At 39.8% G+C, this 24741-nt stretch overlaps 1 protein-coding gene and 1 long non-coding RNA gene across 5 annotated transcripts in view; one reads left to right on the plus strand and one right to left on the minus strand.

Annotated features, from left to right (window-relative positions):
* The window catches only part of RNF217 (ring finger protein 217), a 127932-nt gene extending 126773 nt beyond the window's left edge, over positions 1-1159 (minus strand). For both annotated transcript variants that reach the window (XM_044386301.3, XM_026504737.4), the window contains exon 1: positions 200-1159. In XM_044386301.3, coding sequence (XP_044242236.1) covers positions 200-1066 — 867 coding nt within the window. In that variant the 5' untranslated portion in view covers positions 1067-1159. The remainder of the gene's footprint in view (positions 1-199) is intronic.
* On the plus strand, positions 706-24005 carry LOC123001348 (uncharacterized). 3 transcript variants are annotated; one of them, XR_008958969.1, is made up of 5 exons: positions 718-794; positions 4982-5136; positions 6908-7023; positions 12312-12480; positions 23760-24005. It is a non-coding gene; the product is annotated as an uncharacterized LOC123001348 (long non-coding RNA). The 3 variants fall into 3 exon arrangements; XR_008958968.1 differs by lacking the exon at positions 23760-24005 and having other exon boundaries at positions 12312-14789; XR_006410144.3 differs by lacking the exons at positions 4982-5136; positions 23760-24005 and having other exon boundaries at positions 706-794; positions 12312-14789.
* Positions 24006-24741: the final 736 nt, after the last annotated feature.

A 24741-nucleotide genomic window follows, 5' to 3' on the forward strand; every position in this document is an offset into this window, starting at 1 on the left:
GCCAGTGAGGTCAACACGCTTAAATAATATTACAACGACAAACAACTGTGAGATGTGAGAAACTGTCGGACAGAGGCCCTTGGTAAGAGTGTCTCATCACCTCTTCCTGTGAGCTGGGAGCGGGCGAGCTGGACTGCCTCGCCAGGGATTTGAAACGCTGAATGGGGAACGAAAGAGGGGGCAGAAGGGGGAAAGTTACCTGGGAGCTCAGGTAGACTTTGAGGCACTCCTCGCACACGGCCTTCTTGCAGCAGGGCAAGGGCTTGATGGGCTTGTCTTCCAGGCACACCCGGCACATCAGCACCATGAGGGGCACATAGGGATCCCCTACCCCACCCAGATCAGAGTAGGGTGGAGCTCCCAACAGGCTGGGCACGGAGAACGGCTCGGGCGCCAGGTAGAACTCCAGCTCGATGCTGCCGCCGTCGGGGGACAGGGGGTCTGTTGGGAGGGACAGCCGGGGGCTGGGGAAGGAGGAGGGGGTGCTGGGAGCGTTCGTCACCGGCGGAGCCCGAGGTGAAGACACGGGGGGCGAGAGCTGCTCCGCGGTGGGGGCCTCGGGCAGGTCATTCTCCACGCAGAACACGGAGCAAAAAACTTGCCTCTTGGCGGGGATTGGGCGCCGCTGACCCAGCACGTCCAGGACCAGTTCGTCCGCGGCCCCGACGCGGGTCCTGGGCTCCGGCTCCTCGCCTGGGGACGCGTCCTGCCGTTCATCCCCTCCCTCGTTTCGGTCCCCAGCTTCCTCCTCCTCTTCCAGCTGCTGCTGCAAAGTCTGTGGGTTGAGGGGCCCGGTAAGTGCCAGTCCCGCGGGCTGCCCGGGCGCTCGGCTCCTCCCGTCCGGGCCCCACCGGCTCCTCTCGGGCTCCGGGGCGCTCGTGTCCGCGCAGCCCGAGTCGCTTCCGCAGCCACCGCCGCTCGGCTCCGCGGGGGCGGCGCGCGGCCCGGGATCCCCGGCGCTGTCCCCCCGCGGCCTCGGGGGCTCGGGGTGGCCCGTGGCGCCGCCAGCGGGGGCCCGCGCCTCCTGGGGCCCGCCGCCGCTCACCGTGCTCTGCTCCTCGCCCATAGCCGCCCGCGGCCCGCGCCGCCGCTGCCCATCCAGCCGCCGGGACCCCCACCCGGCGCCGGCGGGCAGCGGGGGCAGCGGCTCGGCTCGACTCGCGGCTCCGCTTCTGCTTCCGGGTCCCTCCTCCGGGGCTGGGACTCCCCGAGCTCCCTCCGGGGAGCCCGTGCTCCCGGGCCGCGGCAGGCGGGGAGCCCGGCCCGGTCCGCTGCTCCTCCTCCTCGTCCTCCGGCGCGGCCGGGGACCGCCTCGGGGGCGCCGAGGGCCGCTCGCTCCGGGCGCGGGCGCGCCCGCCCCTCATGCAGGTCGGGGCGGTGCCGGGGCCCCCGCGAGCCCCCGGGCGGGGCAGAGGGTCCGGCGAGGGGAGGCGGCCGTCAGTCCCGTGCCATAGCCGGTCCCGGCTGAGGGCCGCGCGGGACGGGCGGCCGGAGGGCGCTGGTCGAAGGGTCCAGGGGCCTGTGGCGCCGCCGCGGCGCGCACCGGGAGGTGCAGCCGGAGCGCGAGCGAGCCACCGGGGCCCCTGGGGGAGAGGCCGGAGCGGGCGACCTCCCTCTGCTCCGGCTTCACCTAGAGCCCTCCTCGCTCCCCCTCACCCCACCCCCTTGGCGCACACCTCCCCACACGTACACACGCGCGCAGGCACCCGCGCACTCACTCACACGCACACCCGAGTGGGTGTGATCTAAGAGCCGAGATGCGCTCTCGCGCCCAGAGTTCACACTCGGCCTCAACAAAACCCTCCAGTGCAGGCAGGCTGCCTTTCAGGCTACGCACGAAGTGGAACTTCCTACAAAATCACTGTATACTCAGAGCAGAAACTAGAAAACACTGGCCGCTTAGGATTTTGGTTTCTCTTGGAGCCATCGAATTTTAAATCTTCCAAAGAGGGAGTTCAGAGAAATAACGCCAGGAATTATTCGTTAAAAATGTTGGATATGCTAACTCTGTTTTCTGCCTATTGTGGTGGGAAGGATCTTTGGAACTCACAGATGAGCCCAAGGTACTTTTAACCTACTCCTCCAACGGGAATCCTTTTGAGAGCTGACAAATAACTAATTTAAGATTTATCCCTTTTCCCTCCTCTTCAGTGTTCTGTTAGGAACTTTTTTTTTTAACCCTTTAAATAATACAAAATAGATAACAGGAGGTAGTAAGATGGCCTGGCCTAACGACTAAACTAGATCCTTGGTGGGAATCATGAGGAGTTAGTTCCATTAGCATAACCGTATTTATCCCCCAAACTGTTTCCAAGACAACAATTACATTTCAGCCAGAATTTAATTATGTGTTGATCTATCTTTATTTTACAGGAAGTATTAGTCACCCAGACTGGTGTGTTTTAGTTCCCTAAAGCCAATGAAAACATTTTGGGGAAGCCAACCCTTGTTTTTGCATCTTTAAAGGGAATTCAATTTACACGTTCGTATAATAGGAAGGAGTTGTGAAGTGTGTAGCATTTTTTATCTTGAAGTTGTTATTGGTTTGTTCTAAAATATTTTCCCAATCAGTTACAAATACTAGAAAGGCAACTGACTGTGCAATACTAAGAAAGCAGGGCAACATCCAAGCACATTTCTATCCTTTGTGTCTGAAGCTCAGCGGCACCCTGGAGGGATGAATCCAATCAATCAGTCGAAATGCCACCTCATTTATCAGTCTGACCCAAGAATGAAGAATTCTTATTTGGAAGAATAATGTTACTCAAGGATTCCCCCCCACCCACCCCATTTTGGCTAATTAGTTTCTTGTGAACTGCTCTCTTCTCCAAATGATACCTCTAGTGTTTAATGTTCTAAAGACAGGGACAAGAAGCCTACCTGTACTGTGCCTTTTGTGTTTGCCATCTGATAACTACTCCTCTGTTCTTTCAAAAGAGATACGAAACTAATCTGTGCTTTCCAGGTGACAACAGTAAGACTACAGTAACAATAAACAATATAAAAAAGTATAACTCCGCAGTGTCTATAGAAATCAAATACCTTAAGGTCCTTGCATAGTTTTGGGACCCCCACCCCCACACATATTTGTCATAGGTGTTCCAAGAACTTGTTCTTGCAGTGTCCACCACCTTGTTCCTTATCCCCCAGACTTCCGTCCACTGACGGTGGCTTTCCTTGCCACTGAACCAACTAGAAGTCACTTCTAGAAATCCTGAAGTCTCCCCAGAACTCTCAGCCCTTCTCCTTGCCATGACTTCACTTCTATGGGATTCATCCATCTTTGTGAAGAGAGAACCATGTCATGTTGTATCTTCACCCTCCAAACAGACTCAGACTTGCCTAAATCCTGGGCTCAGCCTCCCTGGTGTTCAATCTGGGACACTGGCAGCATGAAAATGAGTTAAAATGCAAAGTTAAAATTCCAGTCAGACCATCAATTTCCCCTGAAATGAAATGCATGAAGCACCTATAATGATTGTGATGACAGGATTCACTCTTTAAAAAGGATTGGTTGAAAACATACTTACCATAGCATAAATTTCACTTATCTACCACAAGCTTCATATTCTCAAAACTCAGACCGTCTGCTTCGCATTAGGCTGTATACAGTTGTTTGTACAACATAAGCACTGTCTGCCACTACCAGTGTGAACTCTCAATATTTTCTAACCTGCAACGAGCTGTGCACCTTCCCTAAAACCAAGACTAACATTTGGAGACAATGTCAAGTTTGAGAATTGACATAGTCAGCTGCTTTAGATCATTATTAAACATTTTTTTCTATTGCCACTTTTCTTATCCTGGCCTTTAAACGTGACTTATTTTTGGTGCCCTTGAAGATTTTTATTCAGACATTAATTCGAACATTAAAAAGCCTAGATTTATTAACTTATTAGAAAAATGTTATGAGATATCAGAAAAGCTGTGAATCGTTTTAATTTTACACATTAAAGGCAAAAGTGATTTCTTCTTGCCTGTTGTGGAGAAGAAATGCTTAACATTTAAATAACACAAAATAATTATACAGCAAATACCTGACTTGTTTTTCTGCCAGTCTTTCAAATATCCAAACAGGCAAAAAGAAATAGAAATCTTTTAAGTTTTAAAACAAATTCATTTCCTGGGGGTCTGAGTGGCACAGTGAGTTAAGCACCCAAGTCTCTGTTTTGGCTCCGATGGTGATCTCAGTGTCCTGAGATCAAGCCCTCTTTCCCATGTGACTCTGGACTCAGCGTGAAGTCAGCCTAGACTCTCTCTCCCTCTCCCTCTGCCCCTCACACCCGCTTGCTCTCTCTCATTCTCTCTCAAATATATAAATAATTCTTTAAAAACAGAACAAAACAAATTCATTTCCTGAAGAGCAATGAACAGGATGGAATAGTCTTCTAGGTCTGCTTCTGAAAGACACAGTGGAATGTTGGTCCTCACTTTCCTGTTCTCTCCTCTTCAACCATGGAGGAAGTGAACCTGGAACATGAAGGGAGAGGCCATCAAGAAGAAAAGAAAGGGACACAGTTGTTTCTCTTTCTTTTTCCACCCTAAATTCCCTAAATCCAAATAGCAGGCTTTTATAAGATGAAGTTAAACATAAAACAAAACAGTGTATTCCTTCAACTTATAAAATAAAAGCCTAAATGCTTGGAATACAGAGAAAATCAAGAATAAAAAGGAGGACAAGGAGGGTGGGGAAAGGAGGAAAGGGAGGAAACAAAGAAGGAAAGAAGAAAAGGAAGAAAGGAAGGAGGGAGGAAGGGAAGGCAGGGAGCAAGAAATAAGGGGAAGCACTTTAGCTATTATTACCCAAAATAAAACCTTACACTACTCTCCTGTATTGAGATATTTCGTTCTAGTGTTTGCATCCGTGTGTATAAAAATAACTAAATGATAAATTCTCTTTTTCTGCTTTTTCTTCACTTTGTAATATATTCTGAATATTTTCTTTTTTTTTTTTTTAAGATTTTATTTATTTATTTTTCAGAGAGAGAGAGAGAGAGAGCACAAGCAGGGAGAAGGGCAGGCAGAGGGAGAAGCGGGTTCCCTGCTGAGCAAGGAGCTCAATGCAAGGCTTCATCCCAGGATCCTGGGATCGTGACTTGAGCTGAAGGCAGACGCTTAACCAACTGAGCCACACAGGTACCCCTGAATATTTCCATATAATTAAAACATCTGTACATCATCATGATTCATGACCATATAGAATTTTACTACATACCTGCATCATAATGTATTTAATCAATTCTATTTTATTTTTAAAATTAGATTATTTATGACTTTAAGATAAATAACACTTGGGGGTGCCTGGGTGGCTCAGACAGTTAAGCGACCATCTCTTGATTTCAGCTCAGGTCATGATCTCTGGATCCCTGCATCAATCAGGCTCACCACTTGGCAGACAGTCTGCTTCTCTCCCTATTCCTCTGCCCCTCCCCCTGGTCACAAGCTCTCGCTCTCTAAAATAAATAAATAAATCTTTAAAAAAAAATTTTAAAGCTATATAACACTTAATATATGTTAATATTTCTTATTTCTATTAACATATAAACTCTGTTACATTCCTAATATACCATAGCATGAAGTCTCAAAAAATTAAATTGCTGCAGAAAAGGGTAGATGTACTTTTGGGGCTCTTGGCGCATATTATCACAGAAACTTAGCACCAATTTATAGTCCCATCAATAATGACGCTATGAGAGAATCTACTCTCCTATCTATTCTAAGGAGATTTTTTAAAATTCAAAATGCTATAAATAATATCTTGCTTGTTAATTAATGAGTACATTCCTTTAAATAAAAAAGGGTGAGATCAAATATTAACTGTTGATTCCCCTTTAGATATTTACAATTTAGCAGTACATCGATATGATTCTCTATTCCTGAAGTTATGGTTCTGACAGCTTCCTTTCCTCATCTTATTTTTGAATTTCCTCTTTGCCTCTTCCAGTGACAACAGTGGTCTAAAAATGTTCAAGATAAACTCAGCCATAATTAATACCTCTAAATCCATCATGCCAATCCCTCATTTCCAAAACACAGGTTCATTTACTTGAGTGCAGAAACTCATTCCCAAATGAGTACTGTGCCAAGGAAATCCCGTCTCTCAACCCATGCCATGGAAGCTCTTTAAATTAAGACAAAAAGAGGTCCACTAACAACTTGACACTTCCCGGACAGAGAACCAGTTCCCTCCTCACTGAAGGAGTCACCAAGACTTTGAGGTTTAAAGGCAACTCAAAGTTTCCACTATTATGGCTTTGGTTTACCAGAAAGATGTCAGCCTAGGCTCTGCATATAGAAATCCCCAATCTCCTCTTCCCAAGGCACATAGTGACATGAATAGAGAGGCACGTTCTCTCTTTTCCCCAGCTTCTCTTTCTAAAAAGGGTGTCAAGTCACAGCCTTCCCCTGACAGGCTTTGTTTATAACAGAAGTCAAAAAAATTTACAGCCTGGCTCCTCCCTGGCCCTGAGACTGGAATGTTTCATTGGTTCGGTAAGCAAGAGCAAGATAAATCTCTTTCCTCCAGTACCATCGTTGCTAGGTAATTCACAGTGAAGGAAATAATTTTGTTCAAACTAAAGGATAATCAAGCATCAAAGTAACAGAGCCGAAGATGCACTTGTACAAAGCAACACTTTCAGTTCTGAAGAGTAGAGATTTTCTTAGCAAGAGGAAATCTCTTCCAAATTAGGGAAGAAGTGAAAGGTAATTCAGAGAAGGTTTGTTTAGAACAATGGGAAGTGCTTACAAAACTATGTTAAGTGAAAGAAAAATGTAATGTGTGATACGGTTACAACTAGGTAGGCATGCATATTATACAATAAGGACAAAAATAATGGAAGTTATGTATAAGGTTGATGTTATAATTCTCCTCCTCCTGAAATTTCCAAAATATGGTTGCTTTTAGATTGGAAAAGAGAGAAAAAGAAGATTTTTTTTTAAAGTGTGAAATTGTTTCATCCTAATGAACAGAGGAATAAGCTTGGTGTTAACAGATGTTATTTGCACGTACACTTGTGACAGGTAAGGTAAGCAAGTTTTCCTATTCGTGTTACAATTCAATTTAAGAAACATTTTTTGAATGTCTGTTAGACCCTATGTCAAACTCTGGAAAATTCAGTTTACTAATTTGTTCAATGGAGAAAATAATCCTTTCCCCAAATTTTCCTTCATTATTAACTTTAAGACATCTGTGAAACACTTTAAACTGTCCAGAGCATATCTTGCCTGTCTATGGAAGCCCAGTTGCTAGTATTCGACACATATTTACTTTTCAACCAAACATCTTTAAAGGACAGAAACAATGTCCGAATAGTCTTCTGTAGTGACTTAAGCATGATGTGGAACTATGGTTCTGAAATTATGTGCCAAGTGGCCCTGAGGCACAGCGGCAACCTCCTAGGGGCACCGTGGAATTTTAAAATTCTTGGGGCGCCTGGCTGGCTCAGTTGGTGGAGCATGTGACTCTGATCCCAGGGCCATGAGTTCGAGCCCCACATTGGGGGTAGAGATTACTTTAAAAAAACAAAGTAAAATAAAATTCTTCAGGGAATCACAGCATCGTCTCTTGGACACCATGCAAACTACTACTGTTAAGTTGTTTGGCCCTAATTACTATTAGGAATTTCTTTGTGCCTAAAGAACACCACGAAAAAGTACTGAGACACCCTGGTGTCATTGAGAAAGCTTGGAAGCTCAGATGGAAAACCTTAGGCAGGAGCGGAAAACAACAGGATAAGCACCTTAAGCTCTTAGAAACTTAAACTTTAAATTTACAAGAAACACTTACGTAGTAAAGGATTAACCTTGCCTAAAGAATGGTCCCTGCCCCAGCTCCTAGGAGTAACCTTCCTGTGCTGTCTGCAGGAAATGAGTCTCTTTGTTTACCTGGAGTCCTTAGGCCATGCCACACAGTCTATGTGAATGGTGTTATTTATGGTGGGGGCCTTGGGTCATGTGATAGCAATTTGACCTCTGGAGGGGCTGGGAACTAAGGTTAATCACATGGGTGGTTAGCCATGTGTACATTGCTGACTTCCAATAAAAACCCTGGACACCAAGGCTTGGTGAGCTTTTGTGGTTGGCAGTATTCCATTTACGTCGTCACACATGGTTGCTGGGAGAAGTAAGCACGGGTCACACAATCCCCCTGGGAGAGGACAGCTGGTGCCTTCATGCCTGGTCTCGCCTAAGTGTGCCTTGTATAGGTTTGCCTCTTGCTGATTAATAAACCTTTACTGTGAGTAGACATGTTTGCTGGGTTTTGAAAGTCCTTCTAGAGAATCAGTGAAACGAAGGTGGTCTTGGGAACTTCCTGAACTACACCACAACAAAAATGGAAGTTCATTAACTTTTACAGGTTTTCATTTTCCTTGTTTTCTCAAGCAGAAAGATGTCATTGAGCAGGCATAGTATCAATTAATGCACAAATAAGACAAGTTTAATTTAAGAAAAGAGAAATTGGGGTGCCTGAGTGGTTCAGTTGGTTAAGCATCTGGCTTCAGCTCAGGTCAAGATCTTGTCCTGGGATCGAGCCCCACGTAAGGCCCTGCACTCCCTGGGGAGTCCGCTTCTCCATTTCCTTCTGCCCCTCTCCCTTCTCCCCCCTCCTCACTTGTGCTCTCTCTCTCTCTCTCAGATAAGTAAAATCTTTAATAAAAAGAAAGATTTATAAAAACAGAGAAATGTATTACCTTGTTCTTGTCACACAAGAAAGTTGATTTCCTTAGATAATAGAGATAAGTAATGAGCCCTTTTGATTTGCGGCCTGGTTGAAATTGGCTTTGACATTTTGGTTACAAAATCTAGGAAAGGATGAAATGATTCTGAAATTTTTTAAGCAGACAGCTTAAGCTCTTCAGTTATATTTACTTTTAAATTGTAGAAAATAATTATCTATTTATTTCTTAACACACTTGCTCCCACGTTGGAATGGGAGAACCCAGCTGCCTTTGGGGGTCGCTAAATACCGCAAGCTGTTTCTCAAACATTGTGGAATCAATAAAGCTCAAAATATTTCCTCAAATACTTTTTAAGAATTTCTCAATATGCAAGTATCTTAAAAAGCTTTTCATTCACATGTTGCTAAATCATTTACATTTTACTTTTTCTTATCTTTACAAGACTTTGGAGTTGTGGTTACGAGCTTTATGAGAATGATGGCTTTATTCCATGATTATATAATGGGAAAGCTCCAGACTGAGCAAATTTATATTTGTATCCTAGTCCTACTTTGCCATTAATTGTCTGTTTCTAGGCCTCAGTTTTTACTTCTGTGAAATGGGCAGATTGAACTGGTTGGCTCTAAATTTCATTTCAATACTAAAATTATCATTTTCAACTTAACCAATAGATATGAATCCCCACTTTGTGCACATTGTTGTGAAATATCGAGGTGAACAGTTATAAATGATGACTATAACTCAATCCATGCCCTGAGGAATCTCTCAATTGAAAAGAGAAGACAGATGTCTAACTACGACACCAGACAGATTTTGGTGGGTGTGATTGTAGAACTGTAAATTCAGGAATATTGGAGCTGCAGTGCAGGGAGTTTCTGCCTCGGTGGATCACAAAACGCTTCATGGAGGGCCTGGAAGATGAGTTATATTTTACAGTTGGAGAAGGTGGTAAGGATAGTAAATGTTTCAGTAGAAGGAACTATCTGAGCAGACACATGATGGTACAACACATGAGGGTACCTTGAGTGGCAGCTGGTGGTCCTGGTGTCTGATCCTATGTGGCATATAGAAGCAGGACAGGAGACGAGGCAGGAAAGATAAGCTGTCCCAAAATTTTTAGCGACTTTGCATTGGATAGTTCTACCTGTCCTTTTAACTCCCCTTCTGCTTTTGTGTACTCTCTGCCCCTGGTGGCTGACGCATAGGGACACATATCAGTGGCCTCAATTGTCCTCTGCCTTCCAATAAAGTTCAACCAAGGGGAGACACTGGCAGGTGATCAGAGGGTTGGAGTGTTTATTCTTCTGGCTCTCAATCCGCCAGGTCCCTGTAGGTCTGCAGCTCTCCATCGAACGTGATAAGTGCTATCCTCTCTGGGTTCTGAGAGTTTCTCCCTTCAGGCCAAACGGAGATGTATTAGTTTCATAGGGCCGCTGTAACTAAGTACAGGAAACCGGGTGGCTTAAAGTAACAAACATTTATTGTCTTAAGTTCTGGAGGCTAGAGGTCTGAAATCAAGGTGTCAGCAGGGCCATGCTCCCCCTGAAATCTGTAAGGGAGACTCCTCCCTTGCCTCTTCTAGCTTTGTGTATTTGCAAGCAATCACTGACTTTCCTTGGCTTGTAGAAGCATCGCTTCAATCTTTGTCTCTGTTGTCACATGGCCATCTTCTCGCTGTGTGTCTCTCTCTATGTCTCTTCTCTTCTTCCTAGAGGGACATCAGTCATAATGGATTATGGGCCCATCCCACTCCAGTATGTCCTTATATTAACTAATTACATCTGCAATGATCCTGTTTCCAAACACAACATTCTGAAGAACTGGGGGTTAGGACTTCACATATCTATTTGGGGGATACAATTCAACGAATCCTGAGATGTAAGGCTCTCCGCAGCTGCTAATCCCAGGGTACTGTGCTATCTCTTATGCAAGTCCTACACTCTGTCCACACCTTTGTAATTGGTTCCATTACTAAGCCCTCCTCACGTTACCCAGTTTGTGCCATCCGTTTTCTTTAGAGATTCTGATTACGGAGATTAGATTGTCTTGACAATGGTTTGATTAGGTATTGTGTTTTGTTTTAGATAGTGGGATATATTTAATAGGAGAGTAATGATCAGTTCTAGGTTTAAGAAAAATAGATAATGTGGCAAAGTAAAATATGCATTTGAAGAAAGAGACCCAGGAGGTGAGACATGAAGTAGAAGCCTCTTGTTACACTGTCATGTTGAGATATGATGAGGTCTAAAGTGGGAAGGAACACTGGTGGCTTCCTATATTCCAGAGTAAAATCTAAAGTCTTCCTTAAGGCCACTCATATGACTCCCCCTTTTCTCATACCACCCCTGCCTCACATCTCCCCCTCACTCACTATACAAATTCTCACTGGCCCTTTGCTCTTCCTCAAATGTCCCACTCATACTCTTACCCCATGGCCTTGATCCATGTTCCGTCTGCTGGGGATGTTCTTGCTCCTTGTCATATGCTCGGCCCCTCTCACTTTCTTCTGGTCTTTGCTCAAAATGTTCCTCTGTCACTGAGGCCTTCCTTAACCAGCCTCAAAACCATACCACCACCTTCAGATACTACGTCCCCAGTCACCTCTAGCTCTTTACTCTGTTTCATACTCTGTATGAGTACTCATAGTACTTGTCAAGTGACATAGTATATATTGATTTCCTTATTTCTTTTTTTTTTTAAGATTTTATTTATTTATTTGACAGAGAGAGAGACAGCCAGCGAGAGAGTGAACACAAGCAGGGGGAGAGGGAGAGGAAGAAGCAGGCTCATAGTGGAGGAGCCTGATGTGGGGCTCAATCCCATAACCCCGGAATCATGCCCTGAGCCGAAGGCAGACGCTTAACCGCTGTGCCACTCAGGTGCCCCTGATTTCCTTATTTCTTAATTGTAGCCCCCCTTTTCTTAGATTTTAAGTTCCATGATGACAGAGTATTTCTTTTTCTATGTGTCTGCTATTCTGCCCCAGGGGATAGAGCTGTGCCTGGTACATAGTAGGTGCTCATTGTTTATTACATGGTAGTGACCCTTAGAGATAGAATCTGTGGGATATGGCAAAAGATATAATGTGGTGAAAGGGGACAAAAAAGGATTAAATATGGCTCCAGGTGTTTTTTATTTTTGGGTTCTTTCCCCCTGATTTCCTACAGGTAATTTTGTGCCTTTCTAAAACAGGAAGATTTGCTAGCCTAATTTAGTTATTTTTGCATTTTACATTTCAAAGAAAAAGTTAATCTTTCATTTTCAATGTCATTTTAAAAGTCCTAATGTTGGTCATAGAAATCAGTAATTCCTATGAGAAATGTGAATAGGCTCTGACTCATAAATACATTTTTAAGATGGTGTTTCTCTGACTTGTATTCTGTTATTCTATCAGCAGATTCTATTGATACTATTCTGGCTGGGGTTGTGGCTGGAAATTCTAGTGCTTTTTTCCCCCTTTCCCTTGACTTCATATAACTTATGATGCCTATGCCTCATCAGTTGACTCAGTGCTTCCTTTTATACATCAAATAGTTAAGTTAGAGAATTAGTCAATGCGTTTAACATCATTATCCCTCTTGTTCTGTGATGCATGATATTTGTTATTTAATTACTTGCTTCCAATTTTAGACATGACTAAAAGGTAATGTGAAATTACGACTCAACAATGGTCGATGGCACAGGCTTTCCAGTACCTAAGAAACCGTCCAGCGTCGTGCCGGCACTTCTCAAAATGACGTCTGTGGATGAAATTCTACAGGCATATGGGGACAGAAACTGCTGACCTCTCGTTGTCAGAGTGAGTCATGGATTTGCAAAACCTCTCAGACCCTGTGCTTCAGAGAGGATTTATGTTATTATTTTAAGAATAGAATAATCCTTTTACATTCATATGGAAAATGAAGTAATAAAATTAGGATGATTTTTAATGTTACCAGTGAATAAGTAACTGTCAATGAACTTGAATCAAACAAGACTTGACTCTTGGGAAACTACTTTCTTTGTTTCCCCCAGAAAATATGATTAGTAAAGTATTTGAAGTCTAGATGTAATTGTTACTATATACGTTCTTTAAAATGCAACAGGGAACACAGAGAGTGTATGATGATTCGTTTTATTTACAATACTCACTTGAAAGACTATTCAATGAATGTTAAAAATAGGAACTTAGAAATTCAATTGTTTATTTAAAAATGATGTTAAAATTAAATTATTTTTAAAAAGTCAAATTATGGCACATTCCTTGTTAGGGAGGATTATGGCTGTTGGTTTCATGCCATTTTTCTCTAATTCCAAAGCAGCCAGATTAGTTTTGCTAAGGTTAGCTTTGGAAAAGTATTATGAAGTAGACAGTCTGTGCGTTGGTGTTTCCTCTATCTTGCCCTGCTCCATGGTATCATTGCTGGGATCTTATGCTGGTACTTGGAAAACAGTGTCGCCCATATATTAATATGGCTCAGAACTTTCCTCCATTATTCCCTCTATCAAAGCTTACATTACCTATATCCAATTCTGTTAGGCCTTTGTGCTGCCCTCCAAATGACAATGGGCAATTATTGTCATTAATAATAATACCACACATATCTGTAGCATGAATTACAGTGTGTTTTCATGTGTATCATGCCATATAATTCTTCAACATTAGACAATAGAATGTCTAATGTACAGAAGTCAGCATTCTACAGCCCACCACTTGCTTTTTTTACAGGTCCCAAGCTAAGAATAGCTTTTATATTTTTTAAGAAGCTATTTTAAAAAAGGAAAATATGAAACAGAATGCAGCCCACAAAATCTAAAATGTTTACTATCTGCCACTTTATAAAGTTTTCCTATCCCTGAATTAGTGTTATAATCTTTATTAAAAGATGATTAAACAGAGGCAAAGCTACATAGAGGTGAAAAGCTAGAAGCCCTTTGACTTTAAATCTATTTTTAACTAGTGCTCTTGCTTGTGTGCTCTCTCTCTTTATTTCTTTTGCTTAGAAAGGAGTGAGAACAGTTACTCCCTTCTCACTAACCGTAGCCTGAGATTCTGCTGACCTCACCCTGCTTACTTACCTGTCTCTTTGAAGCTGTATTAGCGAGAAGGCAATGAAATAGATAAACAAGACAAGGGGACAAGAAAGGATGAGACTATGAGAGAGTTGCTCTAAATTTTGGAAATCAGCATTTCCAAAAAAGAATAGGAGTGATACTTCCCCTTGCTTTCCCTGAATTCAAATGTATCTTGAAAGTATAAGCAATTAAAATAAGAAAGATGAGAAGTAGGAAGAAGATGAAGAATGAGTACTTACTGGATGCTAACTTTGTACCAAGAACTCTGTGATGTGCTTTCATAAATACTATCTAATTCAATTTTCAATTTATATCAGTATTGTCCTATGCATATCAACTACTCAGAAACCCTCTGTGATTCTTAGCAGCTTATGAAATAATATGGTCCTAAAGATATCCAAGAGAAAGAGTGGATAGAATTATTAGTATGTAGTGATATACTACAGAAGTAAAATCATTAAGATATGGTACAAATAACTCTTTTTAAAGTTTTATTTATGTAAGTAATCTCTACACCCCACATGGAACTTGAACTCATGACCCAGAGATCAAGAGTCACATGCTCTTCCAAATGAGCGAGCCAGGCGCCCCTGATCCAAATAGCTCTTCTTGGACATGCAACATTAGGAAACTTTGTTTAGGGCACCTGGGTGGCTCAGTCTTTAAGCGTCTGCCTTCGGCTTAGGTCATGATCCCAGCCTCCTGGGATCGAGCCCCACATTGGGCTCCCTGCTCAGCAGGGAGCCTGCTTCTTCCTCTCCCACTCCCCCAGCTTGTGTTCCCTCTTTCACTGTCTCTCTCTGTCAAATAAATAAATATAATCTTAAAAAAAAAAAGAAAAGGAAACTTTGTTTAATTCCCATCTGTGTTAATATTTAAATCACATAATCATTTGGTCTTTATTTTCTCATTTGCATAATTAGAGGGTTTACCTGGATCACTTGAATTTATTCCATCTCTAAGGGCTATAAATTTGAAATACTACCACTGCCTAAACTATAGATAATTACATCTTTTCATGCCCAAAACCTACCAATAGTTAAGACAGTAAAATGCGACCGGGGGGGTGGGGGGGTGGGGGTGGGTTTAGGACGTTGACTCTCCTGAAGGCAGTGAAAGTGAACTGAAATTAAGTTCAATAGAAAATACAACTGTTTGAAATACTTATCCACTTTCCTTGACATGGTAGGCACTATACATGAACTATTTCTCTTAGAGACTTAAGAGTTCTATGTGTTTTTTGGGGCGCCTGGGTGGCACAGCGGTTAGGCGTCTGCCTTCGGCTCAGGGCATGATCCCGGCATTGTGGGATCGAGCCCCACATCAGGCTCTTCTGCTATGAGCCTGCTTCTTCCTCTCCCACTCCCCCTACTTGTGTTCCCTCTCTCGCTGGCTGTCTCTATCTCTGTCGAATAAATAAATAAAATATTTTAAAAAAAAAAAGAGTTCTTATGTGTTTTTAAAATTTCAAAAACTTACAACCAAGTTTTGCTTCTATAGTCATGTGAGTTCCTAGTGGAGTGACCCTTTCTTATATAATAGCTGTAAACTCTAAATTAAAAACAAAACCAAAACAAGCTACAACATAAAGACCAAAAAAAAAAAAAAAGTACCTACCTGAAGTCTCTGGACTATGAGCCAAATCAGGCGATTCTGGAAGAGAGTTGACATTGAAAGAAGGAACTGGCTCATGATGAATCTCCTGTTTCTATGTCTTGGGCCTAAGGACAGACCCTTGTCTATGCTGTACAAGGTGGCAGAAAATCTGTTAGAAAACTCAGAGGTTTGAATGACCAGAGGACTGTTGAGTGCAGCATCAGCTGGCAGAAAGTGAAGGGGAAATCTCATAAGGAGACAGCCAGAAGGGTAAGTCACAAATTCCATGTAATCATTCCTCCAAAATCTGGAAAACCCTGAAACACAGATGCATGGGGCAGACACTGAGCAGCCAAGCTAAGGATAAAATAATTAAACTGAGATGGAAGCTCTTACAAAGTGCTGCATTTATAGTTTTAATCCAGCCAAGTTAATTACCTGTTAAAACAAAACCAACAAGCAATTAATAAATATCCAAATCCAAATATCTCTAAATACCAACAATTTGGAATAATATAAAGAATTGAGAATTTCTGCATCATTCCCAATATTCAGGATGCAATACAAAATTACTTGACATGAACAACAAGGAAAATACGACCCATTTCAGAAGATGAAACAATCAATACAGACCAAACACAAGATAATGCAGATGTTAGAATTGGCAGACAATGACTTTAAAGTAGATACTACACTTAAGCTCAATGGGATAAAGAAAAATCTTCTCCTAATGAATTTAGAAAACTAAGTAAGAGTACAGAAACTACAAAACAGAACCAAATGAAAATTCTAGCTGAAAAAATATAATATCTGAAATTTTAAAGTTCACTGTATTGGCATAACAACAGAATGGAGATGACAGAGAAAAGAATCAGTAAAACTTAAAGATAGATAACTAAAATTTATTTAATCTGTAAAAGAGGGGAAAAATTGAATAGCAAAAGCCTCAGGTACTTGTGGGACAATAGCAAAATATCTAATTTGCAAGTAACTGAAGTCTCAGGAGAGGAGAAAGTCTTAGAGATGAAAAATATTTAAGGAAATAATGTCAAAAAATCCCCCTAATTTAGCAATCAAATATTTCAGCAAACCTTCAGCAAGATAAATAAGAAACTATGCTCATCACAGTAAAATTGCTGAAAAGCAAATATAAGAGAAAAATTGTAATCAGAGAAAAATGATATGTTACACACAGGGGAACACAGTTTCAAATAATCACTGACTTATATGAAACTGTGGAAGCCAAAAGGTATTGGAACAACATCTTAAAGTGTTAAAACAACAATATGAAACTGTCAATCCAGAATTGTATAGCCAGTGAAAATATCCTTCAGGATAAAGCTTAGGGGTGCCTGGTTGGATCAGTCCATGGAGCATGTGACTCTTCATCTTGGGGTTGTGAGTTTGAGCCTCACATTCGGTGGAGAGTTTACTCAAAAATTTTAAAAATCTTTTCAAAAAAAAAAAAAAGAAGAAGAAGAAGAAGAAAAAATAAAGGTTAAATCAGAACATTTCAGATAACAGAAAAAAAAGAGAAATTACTACCAGGAAACCTACAATACTATAAGTGATCATAAAGAAAGTTCTTCAGGCTGAAGAGAAATGATACTAGAAATCAATCCCTAAGCTGATGAAGGCATTAAGAACTTCAGACATGTGAAGTGTTATATCATTTAAGATAAAATATTTTTTCTTTTTATTTCTTTTAAACTCATAGGAGTGTTTAAAGCAAAATTACAATATTGCTTTCTGGAAAATATCTTTTATTCTGAGTTTATTCTCTTTTTCATTTTTAGTTTTAAAGTGTCCTAGCTTATAAGACAAGAGTGTCCACCTTCACCATTTCTGTTCATTATTATATAGGAAGTGTTAGCTAGTTCAATAAGAAAAGGAAGAACTATCAGGGGAAAAGAAGTTAGTTAGTCTTTATCCACAAATAACACAATTGTTTACAAAGAAAATCCTACAAAATCTACAAAGAACCTTTTAGAAGTAATGAGCATATATAACAATATCATAGGATCCAAAATTACTATGTAAAAGTCTATTGTGTTTTTATGTATTAGCAGCAATTAGAAAATGAAATTAAAAAATACTTTTAAATAGTGTTAAAAACATAAAATACTTGGTAGGAAACTTAACAAAAAATGTCAAAGACCACTACATTGAAAATTACAAAATATTGCTGAGGCAAATTAAAGAAAAACTAAGTAAATGGAGAGATATACCATGTTCATGGATTCTAACATGCTGTATTTTTGAGGATTTAATTCTCAATGGATTTAATACAATTTTTAATTTAATACAATTTTAATCATAACCCACATTTACTACAATTTTAATCATAACCCAATGGCTTTTTTGGTTTTTGGTAAAAATTAACAGAATGATTTAAAAAGTCATATGGAAATGCAAAGGACCTGAATATGCAAAGCAATATTGGGGGAAAAAAAACAAAAACAAAGATGAAGGACACATATTACCTGATTTCATGACTCACATAACTACATGATTCTTAATAAATCAAGACCGTATGATATTCGCATAAGGATCAACCAATAGAATAATGGAACAGAATGAATACCTCAGAAATAAACCCATGATTTATAGTCATCTGATTTTTTAATAAAAGGCCCAAAACAATATAACTATGAAAAGAAGGTATTTTCATAAATGGCGCTGGAATAACTGAAACATTCATTTGAAAAAAAATAAACCCTGACCCCTAATTCACTGGAGATTGCTCTTAAGCCTAACTCTAAAAACCTTAATCATTGGGCTTTTAAGGAAATCATAGGAGAATGTTTCTGTGACTTGAGCATAGGCAAAGATACTTAAACTAGCCCCTGTGAAAACATCCTTAGTCTGCAAGGAACACATTTCTCTAGTGACCACATTCATATCCCCGGATTCATTGTCTCTGAGTCTTAAATAATACTGGTTAAATATTGACAGATACTGTGGTTTTGCTAGTTATTCAATTTCTAATGACATGTTCAGTCAATGTGTTTATGTTGTGTCATGAAGTGCCACAGATTATTGTTGTGAACAGTTAGAATAAATATTCAGATCTCTTATTTTGACAGACTAAAGCCCACAGGTCTGGTTCTTGTCCACTTTCTCAACTTCATTTCACAATGTTCTCTCCTTTCCACACTATACTCCACACCTGTAAGCCTCTATTGTCCCAACAAATATGCCAAGCTTATTCCAACCTCAGGGTTTTTGCACTTTCTATTCCTCTGCTTGGAATATACTCCCCCAAACCCCTTCCATGCATGCCTATCTTCCCTGTTAGAGTGACAGTCCAGATGTAACCTCAGTTACTCTCTGTCACATCAGCCAGTCATTTTCTTCACAGCATTTACTGCCAGATGAAATTATCTTTTTCATTTGTTTCACTAATTTATTCATTGACTTTTCCATTTGAACACAAACTCTAGAAGAATTAGGACTTTGTGTGTTTTCCTCATTGCTGTAAAACCAGCTCCAGTGCTTAGAAAAGTATCTGACACATAGTGGACCACAAAAAAATGTGTAACGGGTGACTAAAGATAAAAAAGAGTCTACTTCCTTCCAACAGTTGTTGATATTTAGACTGATTTTTGGAGTCCTAGAAACATACGCAGCCCACAACCGTCTTACCTTTCAAGTTTTAACATCTACTAATCTCTTCAATGAATTCTTAGCTCCTCTGCTAGTTCATTCATTGTGATCTCTGGATAATTGTAGCTACTTTGAGGTTAGGGTTCTTTATTCTTCTTTGTAACTCGAGACTTTCATCTTCTCAATAGTGAATATGTGTTGAGCAAGGAGAGATGCCCTCTAGATAGCTGGAAATATGGAGCAATAAGGAACAGAGCATTCAGATTGAAATTTTTAACCAAGGAATGGAGCTATGAGGCAAAATTCTCATAGATAGTTAAGTTCAGAGGGAAAAGAGCACAGAATCCTAGCCAGGAACTCAGTGGAAATAAAGTAGGAGTGGCCAGAAGAAAAATAAAAGCATACCTTACATACGTGGTGGAGCAAAGAGGGTGGAAGTGGGGAAGTAGGATATAACAGAAGATAGAATTTTAAGGAGTAATTAATAGCAGTGGATTTGGCTGGAAGAAATAGTTTCACTAAAGCTGTGGGATCAAAACATGATTACAAAGTGTTCTGGAAGAGGGTATCTAGCCATATTATTTGGCATTTAAAAATTCTTCTTTACTTTCTTAGCAAGCAAAGTATTGAATAAATTATTATGATTAAATGGACTAAGTTGTCCGACCTGTTTTTCCAGAAGGAACATCCACACAAATGTATTTCCATTGCCTTAAATTTACTGGTTTCAAATATAACTATATCTGGATGTTCTCCATTAATCTTCACTTTACTCATTTCCTTTCTTGATAACTTCATATTTTTTAAAATTCTTTCTTTTTGCTATAGTCCTAACTCACACTACTCCTAAAGTAATTTTAAAATGGCCAGTGGGGTTGACAGTTTCTCAAAAAATACAGAGCAGATGGCAGAGAGGGCACCTAATACCCATAGAAAAAAAGATCATAGCTCCACTCTCACCTTAAGAAGAGACAAAGGGGGGAGCCTGGGTGGCTCAGTCAGTTAAGCATCAGCTCTTGGTTTTGGCCCAGGTCGTGACCTCAGGGGCCTGGTATGGGGCCCTACATGGAGTCTGCTGGCGATTCTCTCCTCTTTCTCCCTTCCCCACTCCCTCCCTCTCTGTCCCACCCCTCTAACGATCATGTGTGCACTCTCTCTCTCTCTGAAATATATAAATAAAATCTAAAAAAAAAAAAAGAGAGAGAGAGAAGAGAAGAAGGATGTGTCTGCTGAAAGAACTACCCAATGCATGTTGAGCTGCCCTTGGGAAAGTGAGTGGGAGGGGAGCATCATTTTTCAGAAACATTAGACCTTGATATGAGTGTGAAAAAACACACAGAAGCAATTAATTTGTCAATCAAATCAAGTTGGGGTTTAGTGGAAAGACTGTGGTGTTCTAGTGTAAAATTGTTTATATGATTTAGAGAAGTCATTTAGTTTCATGTCTTCTGTTCCCATGTTGAGTGAAGAGGAGGTGGATACCGTAACCTTTAAGGTCTCACTGAGATCTAATATTCTGTGATTTCTAGGAAGAAAGTTTAAATATGGCAAAATAAATAATAAAACAAAGGGAAAAATCAGCCTATTAGGTTTTGCATGTAGATACAGTTAAAATCTTTTTTTAAGGTTTCTACAGTTCTAGGTCCCTTAACCATTTCTTAATTTCCCAGTTATTTTCATTGAAAAATTTTATATTCTCTTTACTGCTGAATAAATAAAACACATAATACACTCGGAAAAATCCCCCAAAACTCAAAAAGAGGATAAATGACAAATAAAATGTTTCCAACTGAGTTCATTCCTATTATATTTGTTGTTAAAGACCAAAGCTTCATAGTCAAAACAAAAGGGAGAGTTGAGGTAATAATTTTGGTTCCTGTAAGGATAAGAGGAAAAACAATTTCCATGAATGATGTGACATAGTACAGAGAGACACATGTTCTTTCTATGTAGGCCCACAAACCATGAGAGACTGTCCTGCCTTTTCAACTTACTAAGCCCATCTCCCCTTTCCCAAGTAGCTGGTAGTTCTTCGATTACTAGTAACATTGACTGTTTTTAACATATCTTTATTCACTATTTATAGTTCTCCTATCATAATATTTGGCCATTTTTCTATTTATTGATTTGTTTGTATTAAAAATATTAACTTGTCGTCTACTATAGATATATGAATTTGCTTTGTAGGTCAGCAATGTAATGATAGCCAAATGCATTGTATTTTAATTGTATGTTGTTGTTGTTTTAAGTAGTCTCTACACCAGGAGCACCTGGGCGGCTCAGTCAGCTAAGCGACTAATTCTTGATTTCAGCACAGGTCATGACCCAGGGTAGTGAAATCAAGCCCTGCATCAGGCTCTACACTGGGTGTGGAGCCTGCTTAAGATTTTCTCTCTCTTGGGGTGCCTGGGTGGCTCAGTCGTTAAGTGTCTGCCTTGGGCTCAGGGCGTGATCCCAGCATTCTGGGATTGAGCCCCACATTGGGCTCCTCTGCTGGGAGCCTGCTTCTTCCTCTTCCACTCCTCCTGCTTGTGTTCCCTCTCTTACTGGCTGTCTCTCTGTCAAATAAATGAATAAAATCTAAAAAAAAAAAAGATTTTCTCTCTCTCCTTTTGCCCCTACCTCCTTAAAAAATTTTTTTGAAGTAGTTTATATGCCCAAGATGGGGCTTGAGCTCCAGCCTCAAGATCAAGAGTTGCGTGCTTCTGAGGACTGAACCAGTCAGGCATTCACATATTATTTTATTCAACGATGATTTCTTATAGGCATCAGTGATTTTACTGGTGAAACAAATCAGATGTCAACCTATAAGTCAGTAGCCATAGGAAATGTCTCTAACGATCTCACATGCACTTTCTAACAAGCTATAGCTTTCAGTCTCCCATTACTAACTTACTCTGTAGGATTATAGCACAGTGCTTCCACCATAAATCCAGTTAGGTTGGCCACTACTGCTTCTGTATACCTCATGACCGCTTCCCAAAGAATCATATTTGATGTGTTATACTTACTCTGTGAATGTTTTCCAGCATGCAGGACTTTATCTTTCAAATATTTAGAAGGGTTAAAAGTGCCAGAATTTTAGCAGGGAATGAAAAAAATAAAGTATATAAAGAAACGATTGTTGGCAGTGAGGGGAAAGCAATGGAAGAGACTATTATAGATGGGTTACCTTGACTTTATGTCACCACTAAAATAGTTTCCAATAAAATGAAAGCATAGTTTTAGAACCAGAATTGTAGAATCAGAATGAACAGACTCTGCCCAATTTTATGTTCCTTGCAAAAGCTTTTGGAGATATATGAAATGATAACCTAATTAACTGAGAGCTACTGAGTACCCAATTTGCAGAAGAATCCACATAATAAGAATAATTTTTTGTTTCATAAAGAGGAAAACACTGGGCAATATTTTTATGCTATATTGAAATTAGCAATTTAATATTTCCATAGTATTACATAATAATAGGCAGACAAAAACTATACTCAAGAAACAAATGAATTATAACAAATTATTAAATTAACCAGCTGTTCATTCTAATATACAAGTGAATGTTGAAATAAATTAAGACTAAGTCACTGTATTATCCAAATTAGATCATGTATAATTCTTAACAGAAAAGCTTATCATCTCACTTTTATTTCTTTTTTTCTTACTTGAAGCTTTATTAAGCACTGAACATTTATAAAAAATTCATTTAGAGAAGTAATATTACAAAATCCCATTTAATCATTCAGGATATGAGTTTTACATTATTAATACTTTTAAAATATTCTAGAAGATGATCAAATTAAGCTATTAAATATGATCAGTGGGTATGGATACATGGGATGGGTCAAATTTGCCATTTAATTATATTTTTCTTCTCCTTCAGGCAAAAATTTCAGAATTAGATTTTTTTTTAAAAAAAACCTTAAATGAATAGGTGAAAAAAACCTTTCTTTACCTGACTTCATGGACTCTGTTTGTTTCCTAAGAAAATTCACTTTATTCTGCAAAGCTTCTCTGTTAATTATAGTATGAATCTTCAAATAATGGATTAGCAACTAAATTTTGAAAGTTAGGTCTTCATATGAAACGAACCCAAAACTTAAGTTATCATAAATAACAAGGAAAAAAACTTGTACTTTATGAACTCACTCCTATTTCTTATGAATAGCTTAATCCCCGGGATATATCATGTATGATATCTTTTACATTTTATTTTAAATAATTCAATGTTTTTAAAAGCAGCATTTTGTGGTCCGGTAATGACTGTAAGATTAATCACAATATTAGAAATAACTTTTAGATCAAATTTTTCTCAATTTTTTTTCTTCGCACATGTAAACAATTCTGGGGAAGGTCTTGGTGGCCTGGTGCACTGGGGGATGTATCAGAAACTGAAGCTGGGGTAATCTTTCCCACCTCAAATTAAAATCACTTTTGTAAGTAAGTCATTGCTTCACCAACTTTTTGTATTTGAGATATCCTTTTGGATACAAAAATGTTGTTGGAAATTTGGAACAATTAAAAGGCTCAAAACAAATTAGCAAAATTTACAATAGAAACACCCTACATATAACAAGATCCCACAGAGTTTAGAAAAGCATCTATGGAAACCACATTATTTATTTGATGACTTTTGGAAATATGTCTTTGAGAAAAATTCGTTACTGCTCTAACCTCTGTCATATACTCACAGAGCAAATTTCACGGCTATCCTTGTCAGTACATGATTTTTCTTTTTTTGTTTTATGACCAATTGTCCTTTCATTGTGAATTACCTCTTTATTTCCCTTGCCTATTTTTCTACTGGTACCTACATCTTTTTTTTCCTAGGTACGATCGTGTCTTCTGTTTGAGACTAAACTCCAGGGCGGCAAGCCTATGTTTATTTAATTCACTTTACGGAGGGCTCATACTTACTTACAAAACTTCCATGTTTTGAGTGAATAAACAGTAAATGTTTGAAAATTCTACCCTCTGTTGGCAAGATTATTTCAAAACGCATCAGAAACCAACTGGACAGAATTAGGGGAATTGCACGAAATTCAAATGCCCCTTCTTTAACCAGCCTTCAGATGTAATGTGAGTAAGGTAACCCATCCAGGAGACTCCATAACTACCACTGCATACCCGGGGTTCGGAAACATTTAAATAACCCCATGGTTACATGGGAGTGGGGAAAACTCCTAGACAGCCAGACCCGTTGGTGCTGTGTCTCAACACATGATTTTTCTTTTAACACCAGTTGGACATTACAATATGCCTCTTATCTTCTCCTAAGTGCCAGCTCTGTCTCATTTTTCAACCTAATCATCTAACTGTTCATGCTGTAATATTATTTAGCTTCATTTCTAACAGAAATTTTTCCACACTAGAAAAAATTTCACAGTACCATGCAAAACACTGAAGTTTCCAATAACACTGCGGAGCACAGCATGTGTGGCTGAGAAATGTTCTTCTAAAATCTAGTCTGCTTATATGTCCACTTCCTTTTCTCCTGACTTATGCTTTTATACTCTATCTAAATTTCCTATTGTTCTGCATCATTTAATATTTTCCAGACATGTAGTGAACTTTGCTTCATTTCCTCTTTTTTGCTGCTGTTGAGCAGTTGGCCTTTTTAATTCTCCTTTTTCTAAATCCACTACCAATGACTGCTTTTCTTTGGACTGACTCCAACTTTTGTAGCTGGTTTGTAATAGAGGTAGAAGGGAAATTAAAAAATCCTTGGATCTGGGCTCCTGGGGTAACAGCAGAGAAACACAGTAGTGTTTGGGGTATGCTCTTCTCTACCATTCTTGACATGGTCTAAAAT

The sequence above is a fragment of the Ursus arctos genome, unplaced genomic scaffold, assembly GCF_023065955.2.
Source record: "Ursus arctos isolate Adak ecotype North America unplaced genomic scaffold, UrsArc2.0 scaffold_13, whole genome shotgun sequence".
Lineage (NCBI taxonomy): Eukaryota > Metazoa > Chordata > Mammalia > Carnivora > Ursidae > Ursus > Ursus arctos.